Source organism: Hemiscyllium ocellatum, chromosome 16 (assembly GCF_020745735.1).
Source record: "Hemiscyllium ocellatum isolate sHemOce1 chromosome 16, sHemOce1.pat.X.cur, whole genome shotgun sequence".
Lineage (NCBI taxonomy): Eukaryota > Metazoa > Chordata > Chondrichthyes > Orectolobiformes > Hemiscylliidae > Hemiscyllium > Hemiscyllium ocellatum.
The window spans coordinates 36724578-36745953 of record NC_083416.1 but is presented as its reverse complement, the minus strand read 5'-3'; the positions used below and the strand labels follow the sequence as shown (position 1 = coordinate 36745953).

The 21376-nt window shown below is 42.8% G+C and overlaps 1 protein-coding gene across 3 annotated transcripts in view; it reads right to left on the bottom strand.

Annotated features, from left to right (window-relative positions):
* Positions 1–15682, bottom strand: part of simc1 (SUMO interacting motifs containing 1) — a 42590-nt gene extending 26908 nt beyond the window's left edge. For all 3 annotated transcript variants that reach the window (XM_060837124.1, XM_060837126.1, XM_060837125.1), the window contains exons 1-2: positions 15378–15682; positions 806–1807 (exon numbers count right to left, since the gene is read on the bottom strand). In XM_060837124.1, the coding sequence (XP_060693107.1) occupies positions 806–1807; positions 15378–15533 (1158 nt within the window). In that variant the 5' untranslated portion in view covers positions 15534–15682. The remainder of the gene's footprint in view (positions 1–805; positions 1808–15377) is intronic.
* Between the last annotated feature and the right edge of the window lie 5694 nt (positions 15683–21376).

Genomic DNA, 21376 nt, shown 5'->3' with positions numbered 1-21376 from the left:
CATGAATGACCAGAGTCAATCAGATAGATCCAAGATATTGAAATGTCATCTGTTACAACTTCCTACTGCATTCTATTTGCTCAGCTATTCAGTTCAACTGCTTAAGATTTTAATTTGTGCTTCTTCAGTAAGCTGTGATGTTCCTTCTATTCCGTTGCACATTAATGGGAGTGCAAAAGCTGGAAAGGTTTTTCTTTCTGTCTGAGTAACTTGGTTAATGAATTAAAGTTTCCAAAATATTTCAATAGACAAAGCAAACTTACATATCAGAGAATACAGCTCAGACCTCTTTTGTATATTAGTGTTAAACTACCTATCCTCAACCAGCAGAACGACACAAAAGAACCAGTCTGTATTTGAAACAGCAAGTTGCGATTGGGAACCTACTGCCTGAAGAGCTCGAGCAAGCAGATTCAACAGCAACTTTAAAAAGGACATTGGAGAAAACGTGAAGGCAAAATGCTTTCAGTTCAATGCAGAAAAATACATGAGGGTTGGCCAACACAAGTTGAATGAGGTGAAGAACCTGTTACTGTACTTTGTGGTATCATTAGCTGCAGAGCTATTGTTGTCACAAGATTTAATCTGAAGTTATGGGACAAGTGCATTTACTCCAAAGTGTCAGTAAGGGGTAGAATCAATCAGTAGTATTTACATCTGAGACGGTTGTGTGATGGAACTGCAGATTCAGTACAAAAGGAGCAGAAGAGGCTAAGTTAAATCGCTGTTTGAAGCATCAGTTTTGTATTCTCTTGCATTTTTGAATTCCCATCTCTTCAGAATTTTATATTTCAACAGATCTTACCTTGTGCAATTTTTCATTTCTAGGTTGTTTAACAAACAGATGTTGAACTGGTGCTCCAATGAGGCATTGAAAACTTTTTAATGTCTCTTTATCCACTGAACAATTACAACTTTCTTCCTTTGCTTTATTTGATATAAACACATGGTCCTCAGTTTCCTCTAAAGGCAGATCCTGAACTTCAGATTGATCTAACGCTGGTTTAGGATTCTGCACATTGTTTTTAATTGGAGAACAATTTAATTCACTTTCACCTCTTTTATTGTGACTCTGCAGCTGCCCCCAAGGATCTAGCAATGGCGTGTTTATGCTGGGGGGAGATTGATCACAACCATGTTCCAGTTCCTTAGTCTTCTGAGGTATCAATGATGGTATATCTTCAATATCTGGACTTAAATCAGGTTTAATTATATCATTAATTGTTTCCTCAAAGGTGCTTTGATGATGATCTCCCAAAGGATCCACAACACTATCTGGTGAGGAAAATGGAATGAGTGCTTCTGGTGAAAATGTTTCCAGAGATTCCAAGTCACTATTTATACTGGTGTTACTAGAAGACTCTCCATTGCTGACAGAATCGTGAGCTTTTTGACTTGATGTACTGAGCAAGTCCACTTTTTCTGCCGTGACAGGAGAATCTTGACTTTCATCAAAACCGATGAAGTCCAGTTCAGGCAATGGGTCTTCATTGATACATTTGGTGGAAACATTTACAAGCGAACCGGCCTCAGTTGAGACTTCAACTGTCAAAACAGGTGGAGCTTCAAGGTCAGGTTCATCTTTGCTAGCTGTCCAACCAGGAAACCGGCATCCCCCATTAAACTTGGGCAGATCTTCATCTGAATCAAGTTCGTCATGACTCAGGTTGTTGGAAACATGAGAAGATGGGCTTGTTTTTGTCTGGTAACAGTCAGTTAGACAGACCTGCATACTTCCTGTGCCTTCTCCAGCAGTATTCACTTGATTGTGCATTTCATTGTCGTCATTTGTCAAATCAATATTGTCCTGAAAAATAAAGTGAAACGTTGAAGAATTCTACTTCAGATTTAAGAAGCCTTTTTGTAGGAATAAAATAAAAAGCTGGAATACTCAGGAGACCAGTCTGCTTCTGTGGAAAGAGAAATGGAGTTAACTTTCATCACTTCCAGGTCATCAATAACCTGAAAGGTTAACTCTGTTTTTTTTACCTCTTTCTGATGAGTATTTTCTGATTTTATTTCCAATTTCCAGCAGAGATTGGTTACAACACAAAGTAGGCCCAATTGAATCTGCGCAAACTCTGTGCCTCCCTCCTTCCCAAACTTTTCCCACAGCCCAAAACTATTTTCTCTTCGAACAGCTGCAGTATCTAGCTTTTGAGTTACATCTTTTTCAGAGTTACATTCAATCTATACCTGCATGCAGACTGGATGATCTTTACGTCATAAGAAAACGTACAAGAATTCCTTGCATCAGTCAGGTGATTAGATTAAATTAGATTAGACTTACAGTGTGGAAACAGGCCCTTCGGCCCAACAAGTCCACACCGACCTGCCGAAGCGCAATCCACCCATACCCCTACATTTACCCCTTACCTAACACTACGGGCAATTTAGCATGGCCAATTCACCTGACCCGCACATCTTTGGACTGTGGGAGGAAACCGGAGCACCCGGAGGAAACCCACGCAGACACGGGGAGAACGTGCAAACTCCACACAGTCTGTCGCCTGAGTCGGGAATTGAACCCGGGTCTCAGGCGCTGTGAGGCAGCAGTGCTAACCACTGTGCCACCGTGCCGCCCACGGTGGTGTTATGATTCAATACCAATCAGATGAAAACCCAACTGTTTACTCCACTGTCAGGTTTCCTGGAATGTAAGGACAGAAACCCTTTTTCCCTGCAGCTGTTCCAAATGCAGGTTACAGAATCTGGGAATTAATTCCATGATTTAAAAGCATGGATTACAATTTAACAGAGAGATATTATACATAAAGAAGATGAGAAAGAAGCGAAGGGAGGAGATGACAAGATTTCCTACTGATAGGTGATACACTATATCACCACGCCGACTGGGGAAATAGTAAATTCAATTTCAACTTAGTCCATCAGGCTGGAAGGGGCAAGTGGGCTCTTAATTAAAAGGCCAAAGATCCATCTCACAAATCCGCAATGATAAACCTGAAGATGGCGATTGATAACAAAGCACAAAGTCAACATCACCCAGCTCAGATTATACCAGAAAATAGTTTTTGAAAATCTGGAAGAAAACATTTATCTAGGGTTTGGAAACCAAACCATGTCATGAGGGAAAATGAGATTCGACAGCAAGGAACCACCCAAATCAGAGGGGCACAGCAAAGATAATGACTGTATGTTCTATATCACTTTAACATCCTGCTAAACTGAGATTCAGCGTACATGAGGGGCTGCAGATTATTTCAGCAAACCACACATTAAAAACAAAGCTGCCCTGAGGCTTGAAGATAATATACCTAATGAGAAGTGCTCTCCTATCAGATGTCAAGGTCTGGTGCAACAGTTCATCGTGTTTCAAGGAAATGTTTGGGTGCTTTGAAGATTTTGAGTATCACATCGTCATTGATCCAGCAATGAAAGCAGTGATTCATCCTCCACTTAAAAACACTAAAAGAACTGAAAAAAAAAATTTGCAATAGAACTCCGAGAGACAGAAGAAAAAGTTATTGCCAGATCATAGACCTTACAGATTGAGTAAACTTCATCATGGTGAAAGAGAAACTCTTCAGAACGGTATACCCTGGATGGAAACAAACCAAATCTGAGCAGAATCATGGGATGGAAGCCACAAATACAGTAAGAGATAACAGAAGATTGAGATATTTCCTGGCCTTGATCTGATAAATGAGCTTCTTCATACCGCACATGGCAGGACACAGAGCAAACCTATAGGTGCTGACGCAAGAAGCCATCGGTAACCAGCGGGGGTTAGAACTACCTGGCAGGAGTTCCAACAAACTCAAAATAATAATATGCAAGGACAGAAATCTGTCATACTACAACAGAAAGAAACCTGTCACACTGCAAGTAGCTGCTTCTACAAAAGGCTGCAACAAAGAAACTCATAAGTTCATAAAATAAATTCATAAGATACAGGAGCAGAATTAGGCCATTCAGCCCATTGAGTCTGCTCTGCCATTCGATCACGGCTGATATGCTCCTCGCCCCCATTTTCCTGCCTTCTCCTCATAACCCTTCAACCCCTTACCAATTAAAAATCTGTCTGACTCCTCCTTAAACTTACTCACTGTCCCAGCATCCACCACACTTTGGAGAAGTGAATTCCACAGACTCACAATTCTTTGCGAGAAGTTGTTTCTCCTCAACTCTGTTTTAAATTTGGCTGAAGTGGGTTTTGCAGATGCTGGAGATTAGAGTCAAGACTAGAGTGGTGCTGGAAAAGCACAGCAGGTCAGGCAGCATCTAAGGAGCAGGAAAATTGATGTTTTGGGAAAAAGCCCTTCATCAAGCCTCTCCCCATAGCTCAGATCCTCCAACCCTGGCAACACCCTTGTAAATCTTTTCTGAACCCTTTCATGTTTCACAACATATTTCCGATAGGAAGGAGACCAGAATTGCATGCAATATTCCAACAGTGGTCTAACCAAAGTCCTGTACAGCCACAACATGACCTCCCAACTCCTGTACTCAATACTCTGACCAATAAAGGAAAGCATACCAAACACCTTCTTCACTAGCCTATCTACTGCGATTCCACTTTCAAGGAGCTATGAACCTGCACTCCAAGGTCTCTTTGTTCAGTAACACTCCCTAGGACCTTACCATTAAGTGTATAAGTCCTGCTAAGATTTGCTTTCCCAAAATGCAGCACCTCGCATTTATCTGAATTAAATCATTGATATAAATGATGAAAAGTAGTGGACCCAGCACCGATCCTTGTGGCACTCCACTGGTCACAGGCCTCCAGTCTGGAAAAACAACCCTCCACTACCACCTTCTGTCTTCTACCTTTGAGCCAGTTCTGTATCCAAATGGCTAGTTCTCCCTGTATTCCGTGAGATCTAACCTTGCTAATCAGTGTCTCGGGGGAACCTTGTCGAACGTCTTACTGAAGTTCATATAGATCACGACCACTGCTCTGCCCTCGTCAATCCTCTTTGTTATTTCTTCAAAAGACTCAATCAAGTTTGAGAGACATGATTTCCCATGCACAAAGCCATGTTGACTATCCCTAATTAGTACTTGTCTTTCCAAATACATGTACATCCTGTCCTTCAGAATTCCCTCCAACAAATTGCCCACCTCCGAGGTCAGGCTCACTGGTCTATAGTTGCGCTTACCAACTTTCTTACACAGTGGCACCATGTTTGCCAACCTCCAGTCTTCTGGCACCTCACCTGTGACTATCGATGATACAAATATTTCAGCAAGAGGCCCAGCAAGCACTTCCCTCGCTTCCCACAGAGTTCTAGGATACACCTGGTCAAGTCCTGGAGATTTATCCACTTTTACTCATTTCAAGACATGCAGCACTTCCTCCTCTGTAACATGGACATTTTTCAAGATGTCACCATCTATTTCCTCACATTCTATATCTTCCATCTCCTTTTCGACAGTAAACACTGATGCAAAATACTCATTTAGTATCTCCCCCATCTCCTGCGGCTCCACACAAAGGCCGCTTTGCTGATCATTGATGGGCCCTATTCTCTTCCTAGTTTGCCCTTGTGTCTTTAACATATTTGTAAAAATGCCAAAGCTATCTCATGCTCCCTTTTTGCCCTCCTTATTTCCTTTTTAAGTATACTCCTACCACCTTTATATTTTTCTAAGGATTCACTCGATCTATCCTGTCTATGCCTGACATATGCTTCCTTCATTTTCTTCACCAAAACTTCAATTTCTCTAGTCATCCAGCATTCCCTATACCTATCAGCCTTTCCTTTCACCCTAGCAGGAATATACTTTCTCTGGATTCTCGTTATCTCATTTCTGAAGACTTCCCATTTTCCAACCATTCTTTTACCTGCGAACATTTGCCCCCAATCAGCTTTTGAAAGTTCTTGCCTAATACCGTCAAATTAGTCTTCCTCCAATTTAGAACTTCAGCTTTTAGATCTGGTCTATACTTCTCCATCAGTATGTTAAAACTAATAGAATTATGGTCGCTGGCCCCAAATTGCTCCCCCAGTGACACCTCAGTCACCTGCCCTGCCTTATTTCCCAAGAGTAGGTTAAATTTTGCACCTTCTCTAGTAGGTACATCCACATACTGAATCAGAAAATTTCCTTGTACAAACTTAACATATCCCTCTCCATCTAAACACTTAACACTATAGCAGTCCCAGTCTATGTTTGGAAAGTTAAAATCCCCTACCATAACCACCCTATTATTCATCCAGATGACCGAGATCTCCTTACAAATCTGTTTCTCTATTTCCCTCTGACTATTAGGGGGTCTATAATACAATCCCAATAAGGCGATCATCCCTTTCTTATTTCTTAGTTCCATCCAAATAACTTCCCTGGATGTATTTCCAGGAATATCCTACCTCAGTACAGCTGTAATGCTACCCCTGATGACAAACGCCACTCCCTCTCCTCTCTTGCTTCCCTTTCTGTCTTTCCTGTAGCATTTTTATCCTGGAACATTAAGTTGCTGGTCCTGTCCATCCCTGAGCCATGTTTCTGTAATTGCTATGATATCCCAGTCCCATGTTCCTAACCATGCCCTGAGTTCATCTGCCTTCCTTATTAGGCTCCTTGCATTGAAATAAACGCAGTTTAATTTATCAATCCTACCTTGTTCTCTGCTTTGTCCTTGCTTGCCCTGTTTGATTCGCTTCTGTTTTCAACTGTTTCAGTCTCAGATTGATCTCTTTCCTCACTATCTCCCCTGGTTTCCCCCCCCACCTTACTAGTTTAAATCCTCCCGAGCAGTTCTAGCAAATTTCCCTGCCAGTATATTAGTCTCAACCTTTTCCCTTCCTATCTCATTGTTTCCAATGTGTACGATGACCTCTTGCTGGCCCCTCTCCCCCGTGAGAGTATTCTGCACCCTCTCTGAGATATTCTTGATCTTGGCACCAGGGAAGCAACACAGCATTCTCATGTTTCGTTGTTGGCTACAGAAACGTCTGTCTGTATCTCAGACTAGAGAGTCCCCTAACACAATCATCTTGAATGCCTCAATTTTATTTCCCCTCATTCTTCTGAATTCCAGACAGTATCGGCCTAAACTGTTCAATTTGTCTACATACGACATCTCTGGGAACAATCTAGTGAACCTCCTCTGACCTGCCCCCAATGGCACTCCATCTTTCCTCAAATAAGGGGACCACAACTGTGCACAATACTCCCGGTGCAGTCTCACCAATGCTTTGTATAATTGCAACAATATTTCGTTTAGCTATAAAAGCCAACATTCCACTTGATTTTTTTTTATTATCTGCTGTACCTGCATGCTAGCTTCCTGTGACTCATGAACGAGGATTCCCAGATGTCTCTGCACTGGAGCACCCCGAGGTCTCTCCCCATTTAGATAATAGGTCGCCTTTCCTGTTGTTCGACCAAAATGCATGACCTCACACTTATCTGTGTTAAACTCCATTCACCACATTTTGGCCCACTCTCCTAACCTATTTATATCCATTTGTAAGGTTCTTATTTCCTCATTGCAATTCACCGTCCCGCCCATTTTTTCAGTCATCTGCAAATTTGGCTATGGAGCCTCTATAAATCAACAGCATTTGCATCAGACTGTGACTATCTGCTGAGAACAGATATGCCAATATGGATAGAGAGGTTTTGGCAGTCAAGTATGGTGGTAACAAGTTCCATACATATACCGACGTGACAAAGTTCACTGTGGGCAGTGATCATTGCCCACTCGAGCAGATGTATAGGAAAAACCTGTGTAAAGAACCAGCAAGATTACTGAATTATTCTTGAATCCTCAGAATTACAATTTCACCTCAAAGTGCAAGTCAGGAAGAGAAATTTTGCAAAATAAAACAAAGAACTGCAGATACTAGAGATCTGAAACATACAAAAATGGAAATTGCTGGAGAAACCCAGCAGGTCTGGCAGCTTCGGTAGAGAAAAAAACAAAATTACATTTCGAATCCAGTGACCCTTCTTCAGAACTCAATTAGACTCAACTCAGTTAAATTATGCTGTTAGATGGTCCATCTCCTTTGTCAGTATGAGTCCCTAAAGAGGTCAGCATTTGAATAAGAACTCTCTCCTTAAGGGCTTTGTGTGTCTACCTCACCGGGGACTTCACTGCTTCAGGAAAATAGATCACCATCACCTTCTCAACAGCAACTCGCGATGGGCAATAAAAGTTGGCCCAACCTGTGATACCCACATCCCCAAATGAATAAAACAAAATGCTACCTAAATTATTGAAAGATAAACTGTAAATATACAGGTTCCAATCATGAATAACCCAGCAAATGTTGTTGCTGAAGCTGAGATCTAGCTAGTTAGCAAGTGACAAGTTTTAGAGTCCATATTCAACATACAGATGAGCTGGAAAAGTAGAACAGATTATGAATAACATCAGAAACATCATTATGTGACAAAACAATATTAGCAATCAAAAGCATGACTCCTCCAATACCAGAAGTAGCGTGCCAACTCACCACTAACAACAACCACCCAACCTACAAGATGGAAGAACAACATGTTGCTACTTAAAATTATACACTGAATAATACTTTCAGATAGGATGTGCTGACTCTAATTAGGAAGAATATGAATTCCCTGACTGGGCCTGTTATTATAATACAATGAGGATACCCTGGCTAACAGATAAAAATAGAAGGTTCTGTTGACTCTGCGAGATGGCTCGGAGAGAGCTGGATCAATGTCAAAGACTCTCCATGTGTGAATAAATGTTAAGTTGGTGACAGGATACAGGCCTCTGTGGAGTTGAGAGAAAAGTGCCCTCCTGAAGAAATTCACTTGCAATAGTCATCTTTGAACTGGGCTAAACATTTCTGGCATCATGTCATTATTTGGGGAGCTTGACTCCTTTGATCCTGTCATTGTAAACTGGGCAGAGTATGTGGAAAGAATATGTGATTTTTTTCCCCTGGCAAACAATGTTGGGGCAGATGAAAATCAACAAGTAATTCTCCTGACAGCTTGTGGACCCGATTTTTCAGTTATAAAAATCCTTACTTTCTCTGAGGCACCAGGTACTAAAATCTTTCAAGAGTTGACTGATTTCCTTAAGGAATATTATGTCTCCAAGCTTCCTCTGAGACACTATTGGTTTTACTTGGAACTCATATCTGGATGTTTGACTAGGTTACAATGACTGTCTTGCTCATGTGACTTAGATTTAACCCTTAATGAGATGCTGAGAGACTGCTTGGTCTGTGGGATTAATGATGTAACCAGGCAAAAGCATTTCCTAGCTGAAGCCCAACTGGACTTCAAATAGACACTACAACTGGCTTTATCACTGGAAAATGTGGTCAGTGGAGCATATGAGTTACAGGGTATTCCGATGGAAGTGGACACCCTCACCAGACTGACTGAGATTGGGAAACACCCCTTTACTGAAGGCAATTGCAAAGCGTCATTCAGGACATATCCTGATCAGATAAACTCTACATTAGCCCACAGCAAAAACCTAAAAGAAAGCCAAGCCTTGGCCAAACAGTTAAAATTCTCTTCAGGATTGGGCCAGCAAGCCATTGTAATTGCTGCTGGTATGAAGACTCGAGACGGCAACAGAGCCTACTTGACCTAAATTGACTGGAACCCATTGGCCAATATCCAGGAAAGTGTATATCCTGGAAAGTCCACCTACATCTGGTTTGGAATAGTTAAATTGCTTAGCAACATCAAATCAGAACCAATTCAAATAAACATCTGGTTAAATGGTCACCCTGTTCCAATGGAGGTTGATTCTGGCAAGACCGTTTCAGTAAGCCAAGAACGCAAAATTTAAAAAATTTTGCTCTGGACTCCAGCCCTTAAGTTTGCACAAAATCTCAGCCACACTGAGAACCCATACCAGGGGCCCTGGGCTCTTATGACAAGGAGCTGGTTCAGTTTCCATCGATCTTAATAAACGGCTCGGGCCCAAGCTTGAGGGGGCAAAACTTGATTACCTGAGTGAAGACCTAAATAAGTGCCTGGAGGTTTTCAGAAAAGTCTCGGGACTATCAAAGAAGCCAAGGCCATTATACATGTTGACCATGAATCCACACCTTGATTCTGCAAAGCCTGCCAGGGATCATTAGCTTTCCGGGCAAAAGTAGAGGCAGAAATCAGGAGGCTGGAAAGCAAAGGAATCAGGAAACTAGTCCAGTTTGTGGAATGGGCAGCACGGATCATATCGATTGTGAAGCCCATTGGGTTAGTTTGTCTTTGTGGGAATTTTAAAAAAACAATAAACTTGTTTTTGCAGCTGAATATATACCCGATCCCTCACATAGAGGATTTACAGAGGAACCTCAAATATCTGGAATTTAAATAACCGAATTTCGGATGATCCGAACAAAATTGCAAGGTCATGGTGCGAGGCTAACTATGTTATCCGGCATTCGATTAACTGAAAGACATACTCCCCACCCGTGTCCTTTGGATAATCAGGGTTCCTCTGTACACACAAAGTGGCTGGGGTGGGGGGGGGGGGTTCGTCCTTCACGAAGCTCAACATGAGCCAAATGTTCTTGCAACTGCGGTTGGATGAGGATTTCCAGAAGTGTTCTACAATTAATATCCATAAGGGTTTGTACCAATATACGAGATTGCCATCTGAGGTATGGTCTGCCTATGCAATTTTTCAGTGAATGATGGAGAAGATTTTACAATTGCCATTTACCTAAATGATGTGCTAATAACAGGGAAGACCAATAAGGAGCACTTAGAGAACTTGGACACAGTCCTTAGAATTTCTCCCAGGTGGGCATACACCTTAGAAGGAAAGAATGTGTGTTGCAGGCACCTCAAGCGACCTACTTGAGCTAGAGTCGACAAGACCAGGTTACACTCATTACATCTGTACCGGAGTTTAGGTCTTTCCTTGGGCTGATGAATTATTATGGAGAGTTTGTACATAACCTGGCCTCCAGCCTGGCACCTTTGCATCAACTCTTAAAAAGTGTCAGCCTTTGAAATGGTCACACAGCCAAGTACTGGGTCCACTTTTGTTTGTCATTTCTATTCATGAGTTGATGAGAATATAGGTGTCATAGTTCGCAAGTTTGCAGATGACACCAAAAGTGGTTTCTGGATTAGTGGTGCTGGAAGAGCACAGCAGTTCAGGCAGCATCCAACGGTTGCGTCGTGGACAGTGAAGCAGTTCATCTAAGATTACAACGTGATCTTGATCAATTTGATCAATGGGCTAAGGAGTAGCAGATGAAGTTAAATTTGGATAAATGTGAGGTTTTGCATTCTGGTAAAATAAACAAGAGCAGAACTTATGCAATTGATAGTCGGGCCCTGGGCAGTATTGTAGAACAGAGACATAGAGGCTCAGAAACATAATTCTTTGAAGTTTGAGTCACAGCTAGTCAGGATGTTGTTTAAAAAGGACATGAAGGGCAACCTTTTTTTTCACACACAGTGATTAATGTGTGGAAAGAACTGTCAGAGGAAGTGGTGGATGCAAGTACAGTTACAACGTTTAAAAGATAAGTACATAAATAGGAAAGGTTTGGAGGGATATGACACAAATGCATGTTTTTAATTTGGGAATATGGTCAGTGTGAACATGCTGGTGCGATGGGTCTGTTTCCATGCAGTATGACTTTAAAGTGTTGGCACACTATGACTCCAAGTGAGATGTGCCACTGACATGCGATGCCTCTCTGTATGGCAGCAGGGTCGTACTAACACATAGGTGGCCCAATGGAGAGGACCATCCAAAAGGGTATGCATCAAGCACTTTGGCTAATGCTAAGGATAAGTACACCCAGATAGAGAAGGAAGGTTTGGGAGGTCATATTTGGAGTCAGGACATTCCAGTAAAACCTTTACAGATGTAAATTTGTAATAATAATGGAGTACAAATCCCTGGTAGGTTGACTTAAAGAGGACAAGGCAGTGCCACCCATAGCTTCGGGCTGAAACCAGTGGTGGGTTGTAATACTAAATGTGGACCATTACAAGTTGGAACATCAGTCGAGAGGCCAGGTAGCAAACTAAGCTGCCTTCTGCTGACAGATACATCACTGATGGTACCGTCACCAAAACAGTCCCTGATGGATTTAAATTTTCTGACCACACTTCAAGACACAGCTGATAATATCAGTCTTTGGACACAGAAAGATCCAAACCTGGCAAAACTGGAACAATTGGTGGTGATGATGGAAACCAAAGGGCCATCACAACCAGAACTGAAACCCTTACAGGGAGCAAGGGTGATTATTCCAAGTAAAGGTTGTTGCCAGATACTGGCGTACTCCACCAGAGACATCCAGGTGTTTCCAAAGGGAAAAACAATGACTGCAGATGCTGGAAACCAGATTCTGGGTTAGTGGTGCTGGAAGAGCACAGCAGTTCAGGCAGCATCCGAGGAGTGGTAAAATCGACATTTCGGGCAAAAGCCCTTCATCAGGAATAAAAGCAACTCAGTGGCGAGAGTCATAGAGATGTATAGCATGGAAACAGACCCTTCGGTCCAACCCGTCCATGCCGACCAGATATCCCAACCCAATCTAGCCCCACCTGCCAGCACCCAGGCCATATCCCTCCAAACCCTTTCTATTCATATACCCATCCAAATGTCTTAAATGTTGCAATTGTACCAGCCTCCACCACTTCCTCTGGCAGCTCATTCCATACCCGTACCATCCTCTGTGTGAAAATGTTGCCCCTTACGTCTCTTCTATATCTTTCCCCTCTCACCCTAAACCTATGCCCTCTAGTTCTGGACTCCCCGATCCTAAGGAAAAGACTTTGCCTATTTACCCTGTCCATGCCCCTCATAATTTTGTAAATCTCTATAAGGTCACCCCTCAGCCTCCTACGCTCCAGGGAAAACAGCCCCAGCCTGATCAGCCTCTCCCTACAGCTCAAATCCTCCAACCTTGGCAACATCCTTGTAATTTTTTTCTGAATCCTTTCACGTTTCACAACTTCTTTCCGACAGGAAGGAGATCAGTGGCCTAACCAATGTCCTGTACAGCCGCAACATGACCTCCCAACTCCTGTACTCAATACTCTGACCAATAAAAGAAGGATACCAAATACCTTCTTCACTATCCTATCTACCTGCGACTCCACTTTCAAGGAGCTTTGAACCTGCACTCCAAGGTCTCTTTGTTCAGCAACACTCCCCATTAAATGTGCAAGTCCTGCTAAGATTTGCTTTCCAAAATGCAGCACCTCGCATTTATCTGAATTAAACTCCATCTGCCACTTCTCAGCCCATTGGCCCATCTGGTCAAGATCCTGTTGTAATCTGAGGTAACCTTCTTCGCTGTCCACTTTACCTCCAATTTTGGTGTCATCTGCAAACTTACTAATTGTACCTCTTATGCTCACATCCAAATCATTTATGTAAATGACAAAAGGTAGAGGACCCAGCACCAATCCTTGTGGCACTCCATTGGCCACAGGCCTCCAGTCTGAAAAACAACCTCCACTACCACCCTCTATCTTCTACCTTTGAGCAGTTCTGTATCCAAATGGCTAGTTCTCCCTGTATTCCATGAGATCTAACCTTGCTAACCAGTCTCCCAGGCCAGATTGGATGCTGATATAGCTATGCTGATGTCAGTGCCCAGATTGCAATCAAGGACAAACATTACCATCAGCAACTCCCCTAAATTCATGAGAATGGCTGGGTAGATCCGTATAGTCAATGGTTAGACATTGACTATGCAGGTTCTTTCACAGACTCAACATTCTTAGTCATTGTGGATGCCTGTTCAAAGTGGCTGGACATTCATAGAGTTAATTTGTCAAGCACAGGAACGACAATAGAAAAGCCACATACATACACATGGATTCCTGGAAGTGCTGGTCACAGATAAGGGGCCAGTATTTACCAGTCGGGAATTTGAGTCTTTGCCGAAGTGAAATGGTATTTGATATATAATGACAGCTCCATACCATCCATCATCCAATGGTCTGGCAGAAAAAGTGTCCAAACTTTGAAAGCAGGCTTAAAGAAACAGCCCTTCCTGATGAAGGGCTGATGCCTGAAACATCTCCTGCTTCCCTGATGTTGTCTGATCTGCTGTTCTTTTCCAGCAACACACTCTCGACTCTGATCTCCAGCATCCGCAGTCCTTACTTTCCCCTTAAAGAAACAGCCTACAGTTTCACTAGATACCAAACTGTCCCAGTTCCTATCTGATTATCAGACTACCCCTCATGCAACAACATGGATAGTTCCAGTAGAGTTGTTAATGGGGAGAAGATTCTGCACCAGGTTGAATCCACTCCTCCTTGACCTGGGGTGTGTGAGTGCACATACACGTGAATGGCTGTGTGTATCACAGTATCAGGAAGGCCAATGCCAGACACAAGACTCGGCTAAGCGAGAGGGACAGTTTACTTCAGAGAACAAAGTCTGATGTAGGAACAATGGGAATGGCCCTGCATGGGTAAGAGGCATGGTCTATGAGAGATCAGGTCTAGTGCTGCATAAACTTCGGGTAGGTATGACAAGGCCAAATGAAAACCGCAAACTTGCAAATGGTGCAGGAGTAAAACATGCTCCTTGACAGCTTTTCTGTCACTAGAACCTGTGGCCTCTTCCTCTCCATCAAGCAGGGAAGCTACCTCAGAATCTGAAATGGACTTGCTGGATGTCGCTCTTTTGATGCTTTTGCTGCTAGAAGAAGAGAATGAATTTCTTTTGAGAGGATCAGGGCACAAGGTGCGAGCTACTGTGTTTACATGCTACCCATGCTAGGAGCAGAGTTGCAGGAACCTGATCGGGTACTAAAAAGCTCCAGGAGAGGCTACAAATAAAAAATACCTGGTTTATGTCCTCAGACACAAAGGGGGAGAGATGTGGCGATTTTAATGAGGTCATCCAGGTAGACTTTATAGAATGAGTTCTCAGACTCGGGCTGTCAATCAGGTACAATCAGGAAGCCCTGTCTGACAGATTAAAAACAAGTGTGGCAGAGGCTCTGCTTACTCTGAGAACTGGATCAGTTTCAGGGATTCTCTATGCGTAAGTAAAGAGTGATCCAATACCGGCCTCTGTGGAGTCATTTCAATTAAATGCTTATAAAATACTCAGAAAAATAGTTCTGTTCATTTCAATAGAAGAAATGTTTAATTATTTTCTAAGCTAATGACTGGAACAATTGTGACAATTTAGGCATTGATTTAAAGAAAGAAGGGAGTATTATATATGTCTGCAAAGTGATAAGCCAGTAATACATGAGCCTAAGCTGTCTTCTGAGCAGGAACCCTGGTGGTTGTATGAAAGGGATTTCCCAATGTTATCATTTAAAACCAGGGGGCGCATCTTTATGGCGTCATACAGGGACAACTGCCAGGATCAAAGATGGTGGCGACACCCCGCCTTGTCATCATGGCTGTGTGCGCTTAGCGACTTCCTGTTTATAGTCAAAACAGTGTGTGTTATAAATGCTGCCCGCACTCACCCGGTGAGAGAACAGGATCCGTTTGATCCGCTGATAGCGAGCCCAGGCCGAGTAGGAGTTCTGACAGCGGGTGCCCAGCGGCGCTGCCGTCTCTCCGATAATCTCAATGTCCGAGTCTGACTCATCTTCCGAGGTGATCTCAATCACGTCAGCCATGGTTCCGCTTCCCCGACGTTTAGAGGGGTCGCTGGCGGGGCTCGGTTAGGGCTCCGGTTGTCCCGTTCATCCGATACGGTCCGAAGGGAAGGAAATCGGTAGCGCGATCGCCGACCACCCAGAGACCGGCCGCCATCTTTCACACGGGCACAAGCGCGGGGTGACGGCTGCCCTCTGCTGCCCCCTGCTGCAATAGGCTTTACAGTGCAGCTTGGTGAAGAGGGCTCCCAGTCTGTCCTGCTCACTTTTAAAAATTTCAATATACTTTATTCATAAAATAATTTGATGGTCTGTACAGTTGGTCGTGCCATACATATGTAAATATTTGCATACAGAGATCAGAATTTATCATTTGTATATACAGGTCTGTACATTTATCAGAGCTGAAAATGTGTTGCTGGAAAAGCTCAGCAGGTCAGGCAGTATCCAAGGAGAAGGAGATTTGACATTTCGGGCATAAGCCCTTCTTCAGGAATTTTCAGGAATTCCTGAAGAAGGGCTTATACCCGAAACGTCGAATCTCCTGTTCCTTGGATGCTGCCTGACCTGCTGAGCTTTTCCAGCAACACATTTTCAGCTCTGATCTCCAGCATCTGCAGACCTCACCTTCTCCTGTCCATTTATCAATCATATATCCATATGTTTAGCTGAGGCGTCAGTGGAGCCCAAATGACTGCGTGGGCACCCTGTTCTTCTTAGGCAGGCAGATGTTACACGGTGGTCTTTCCCCACTGCGCCTTGGTGACAGCTGCCCCAAGCTTCAGCACGTCCCTCAACACGTAGTCCTGGACCTTGGAATGTGCCAGTCTGCAACACTCAGTCGGGGTCAACTCCTTCAGCTGGAAGATCAACAGGTTTCGGACCGCCCAGAGAGAGTCCTGCTCACTGCCAATACCAGAGCACACTCGGTGAAAGAGTTAGCTATGTTTGACTTTATTGTCCATCTTGACCCAATGGTAGAACTCTCTTCAGAGTTCATGTGTTTCAGCACCACCCTAGAGAATTCAATACACAATGTAGGCTAAACCAGAAACTGTGTTAAACTCCACAAGACTGGCAGCATCTGTGGAGAGAAAGCAGAGTTAATGCTACAGGTCCAGTGGCACTTCTTCAAAATGAATGAAACATTAACTCTGTTTTCTCTTCACAAATGTTGCCAAACCTGTGGAGTTTTTCCAGCAATTTCTGTTTTTTTCTGATTTTCAGCATCCACAATTCATCATAGCGATAAAATGTACAGAAACAAACTCTTTGGTCCAACTCATCCATGCTGACCAGGTATCCTAAATTAATCTAGTCACATTTGCCAGCATTAAGCTCATTTCTCTCTCGAACCCTTCCTATTCATATACCCAGGGTCTAGATTAGAGTGGTGCTGGAATAGCACAGCAGTTCAGGCAGCATCCAAGGAGCAGTAAAATCGACGTTTCAGGCAAAAACCCTTCATCCTGATGAAGGGCTTTTGCCCGAAAAGTCAATTTTACTGCTCCTCGGATGCTGCCTGAACTGCTGTGCTTTTCCAGCACTACTCTAATCTAGACTCTGGTTTCCAGCATCTGCAGTCATTGTTTTTACCTATTCATATACCCATTCAGATGCATTTTAAATTATACCAGTCTCCACCACTTCCTGTGGCAATTCATTCATGCACCACCCTCTGTGGAAAAAAAATGTCCCTTTTAAATTTTTTTTCCCCTCACATTAAAGCTATGATCTCTAGTTTTGAGTACCCTATCCATGTCTCTTATGATTTTATAAACTTCTGTAAGGCCACCCCTTGGCTCTGACACTCTAGGGAAAATAGCCCCAACCTATTCAGCCTCTCCCTATAATTCAAACCGTCCAACCTTGGCAACATCATTGTCAATACAATCTGAACCCTTTCAAGTTTCACAATGTCTTTCCTATACCAGGAAGACTAGAATTGAATACAGTATTCCAAAAGTGACCTAACTAATGTCCTGTACAGCTACAACATGACCTCCCAACTCCTATACACAGTGCACTGACTAATAAAGGCAAGCAGACCAAGTGCCTTCTTGACAACCTTCTTCACGGCCCTGTGTTCTTTGGGTTTTTGTCTTGGCTAACACAGACCTGGTAGTACTTAGAAATATTGGCCCAGTTTTGCATCAAAGTTGGATACTTGGTGTTGACTTCCATGAAAGCTACATCGAGCATCTGTGATTGGAGTTTCCCCTTTCCTGATTGAAATCTAGCACCAAGTCAAGGGGATCCAGTTTATAACCTTTTTGATAGTGAAATCAATTGTGAATGGATTAAGTTCGATCTTAACTAAATGTAAACAGTGTTTCATTGTGGAGAAAGTTGGCTTATAGGAAGTTTTAAGTTAAGCTTCTCTAGACTGGTGAGGGTGCTTAGTTGCAATTATGGATCTGGTACACTATTAAAAATTTATCTACATCTCATTCAACCATGTATTTATAGATTAACAAATGGCATTTGAGTGGAAGTTCTTGTTAATTCAGTTCACCTTCCATTGATTTTAGTCTGAGAGATATTCAGTTTCCCTCTGGAGGAGTGAGGAGTCACTAACAACCTCTGGATTTTAGTGACTCCCACTGCTCTGACACATTTTTATCTGAAAGTAGCGTATGCCAATCGAAATCATACCTTTATCATAATAAAGTTAGTCTTTCGCAAGTTTAGAACTTTTATTCACAGCCTATTCCAGAACTATCCTAAATCTAACTGAATTATTGTCATAACTCCAAATTATGCCTCTACTGATATCACCCCCCCATCCCCCACCCCCCACACACATACAACACAACTCCCTACCTTTCACATTGAACTATCCCACTTAACATTTAAGTAGTTAAATGACCCTGATAGGATCATTTTATTAAGCCTCTCTGAAAATTTAATACATATTTGATCCATTATCTGTTTATGGGCCTTTAGTACCCAAGCGTGTTTGCTTGTCCCTTTTGTATTTTTAATTTGTATTCACATAGCCTCATGATCATTCTAAGATATCACACCTCCTCACTGCTATAATTGATTCCTTGAACAATATTACAACTCCTCCTCCAGTTATTTCTCTCTATCTTGTCTGAATAACCTATAACAGGAATGTTGAGCTGCCAATCCTGATCATCATTCAGATGAGTCTTACTAAGATGAACGACATCACTTCCACCAGGTGCCTTTCTGTGGTCTCATCTCATCTGCCTTATTCCATAGGCTCCTTGCAATTAAATATTTAATGTGGCCTTGCTGACCTCATTCCTTTCTGATCTAGCATATGTTTCCTCTGCCTTCTAGACTTACTTACTAGCATTTTAGCTTCTAATTTCATCTCAATTTCTCTCTTCTCTGAATGAGGATTCCATTCCCCTCCCAATCTAGTTAGACCCAACATGGACCCCAACCTCTGGCTGTTCAATTTCCCCCTGCAGAATTCCTGAAGGCATTCAGTAAGATCTGGTACTTGGAAGGCTACACTCATCTTGGAGTTTTATCGACAACAACAAAGGCACCTTTCTACTCCTCCACAAATGAATCCCCGACAATAATTACCCTACCAAATCTTCTCCAAAATCTCTAACCCTACCACCTTCTCACCCTACCTCCGTCCCTCCAAGCTAAGCAGCTGGACCAACCATGTGTTCTGCTGTGGCTTTGGCTGGACTCTGCAAAGCAAACTCCACTCTGGCTGGTTTCTAAGGTCATAAAACAACTTGCAAATAAGATGCACTCCAGGGATCCCCTCACTTCTTGAGTGGTCCTCTTCTCTCTAGTAGTCACTCAATCCCTCTCTGCATTTGGGTACGCTTCATGAAAGCACAGGAGTGTTCCCAGCTATCCATTCTGCTTCAAAACCTGGGGCTTGAGTTGCTCCTGTCAACGGCATACCCCATGGTCATCTACACTGCCCGGAGCATCCAGGGTTTCCCTCATAGTGCAAATTATATGCCCAGAGATGCCCAGACATAGCTAAACTGAACTGAATACCCTTACTTCTATTGTGCCATTCCTCCCACTGTATAGATTACAACACTGATTCATGTTTGAGTGAAGGAGGTTGAGGGGTGACCTTAGAGGTTTACAAAATCTTAGATAAGGTGAATAGCAAAGGTCTTTTTCATAGGGTGGGGAGTTCATAACTAGAGGGCTTAGATTTAAGGTGAGAGGAAAATGATTTAAAAGGAACCTGAGGGGTACGTTTTCACACAGGGTGGCTCATGTTGAATGAACTGCCAGAGGAAGTGGTAGATGCAGGTACACTCACAACATTTTAAAAGACATTTAGACAGGTACTTGCATAGGAAAGGGCTAGAGGGATATGGACTAAATGCAGGCAAGTGGGACTACTGTAGTTTGGGAAATTTGGTTGGCGTGAATGTATTGGACCGAAGGATCTGTTTCCATGCTGTATGACCCTATAACCAGAACCTCCTTAACTCTAGGAAGTGGAGAAATTTAGTTATGAAGTTCTAAAATATCACAATGTATACAGCTTTGAAGATACACATATGGCCTTAAAGTAATGCTCAATCAATTCTGTTCCCTGTGAGGTTACCCTCTGATTTTGCTGAAGCAGCTCACAGCCAGTCTGCCTGCATCTGGGACTTCACTGCTCTCATTACTACTCCTTTAAACCCCACTGTGACTGCTCCAGAGCCCCACCCAGGTCTGCCACTGGTATCTTGAATGCCATTTGTCACTCAGATTATTTGTTCATCTATTGCTGCTGTCTGTGGAACTCTGTAAAGTTTTAATTGGTTGCTGCATTACAATAGTGACCATAACTCAAATTCTTCCAAAGATTAAGCATTTGCCCTACATTGGGGCCAGAAACAGGACCAGACCCTGTGCAGACAGGTGGTGGGATCCTTGAGTTGTGATGATGCTCTGCCTTTAAGAGGTGTGTTTTGTCCTGGTTTCTTTCAGAGATTGGAGCAAAGGTGCATCATTCAAAATAATGAACTTATGATGGCAAATAATGAATTTATCATGGAGTTGAAAAAGATGGACAATGATTAATGCATCCTGGGAAATGGAACTCAGACTTAACCTAAGTGACTGTGCTAATCAACATACTGCAGAATCCATACAGGCTGCAGCTACCACCAGACAACTGGAGACATTATTTGAGATGAAAACAAGCAGGCCTTAGGATAGGATGTAGTGGAGGCTGGTACAATTATAATAATCCAAAGGCATCTGGATGGGTATATGAATAGGAAGAGTTTGGAGGGATATAGGCCAAGTACTGGCAAATGCGACTAGATTAATATGGGATATCTGGTCAGCATGGACAAGTTGGACTGAAGAATCTGGTTCTATGCTGTACATCTCTATTGCTCTGACTCACTGCTGACTAATAACACAGATATTTCATGTCTGTTGGGAATGTGTGACATGACAGAACTTCCTGATAACCCCCTGACAGACAGGCAGATCGAACATCCCCTAGTTTAGACTATGCAAGAACAGACTAACTCAGACTGTCAAATGGTAGTTCCCAGTCTCACCGCTACAGGGCATGACTAGCTACAAACATTGGAACCAGGAGGATTCACTATCGCGCCACTCCTCCAGAGACAAAGGATTCAGAACACACTGAATCTCTGAGTGCCTATTTACTCGTTCACTAATCCAAGTAATGAAACAACTCCTGACAACCACCCAAGGCGAGATGCAACTGTTTCTGATGGTTCAAACTCTCATATATCACACACATCTTCCAACTCCTATTCCTGTGCACACTGATAGAATTGTAATCTGCTTAATTCTTCAGCTTTCCTTCACTTTCATCTTTTATGTTTAAATAGTCATTGGTCTCTTGAGATTGTCTTTCATCTTTTACTTATGTT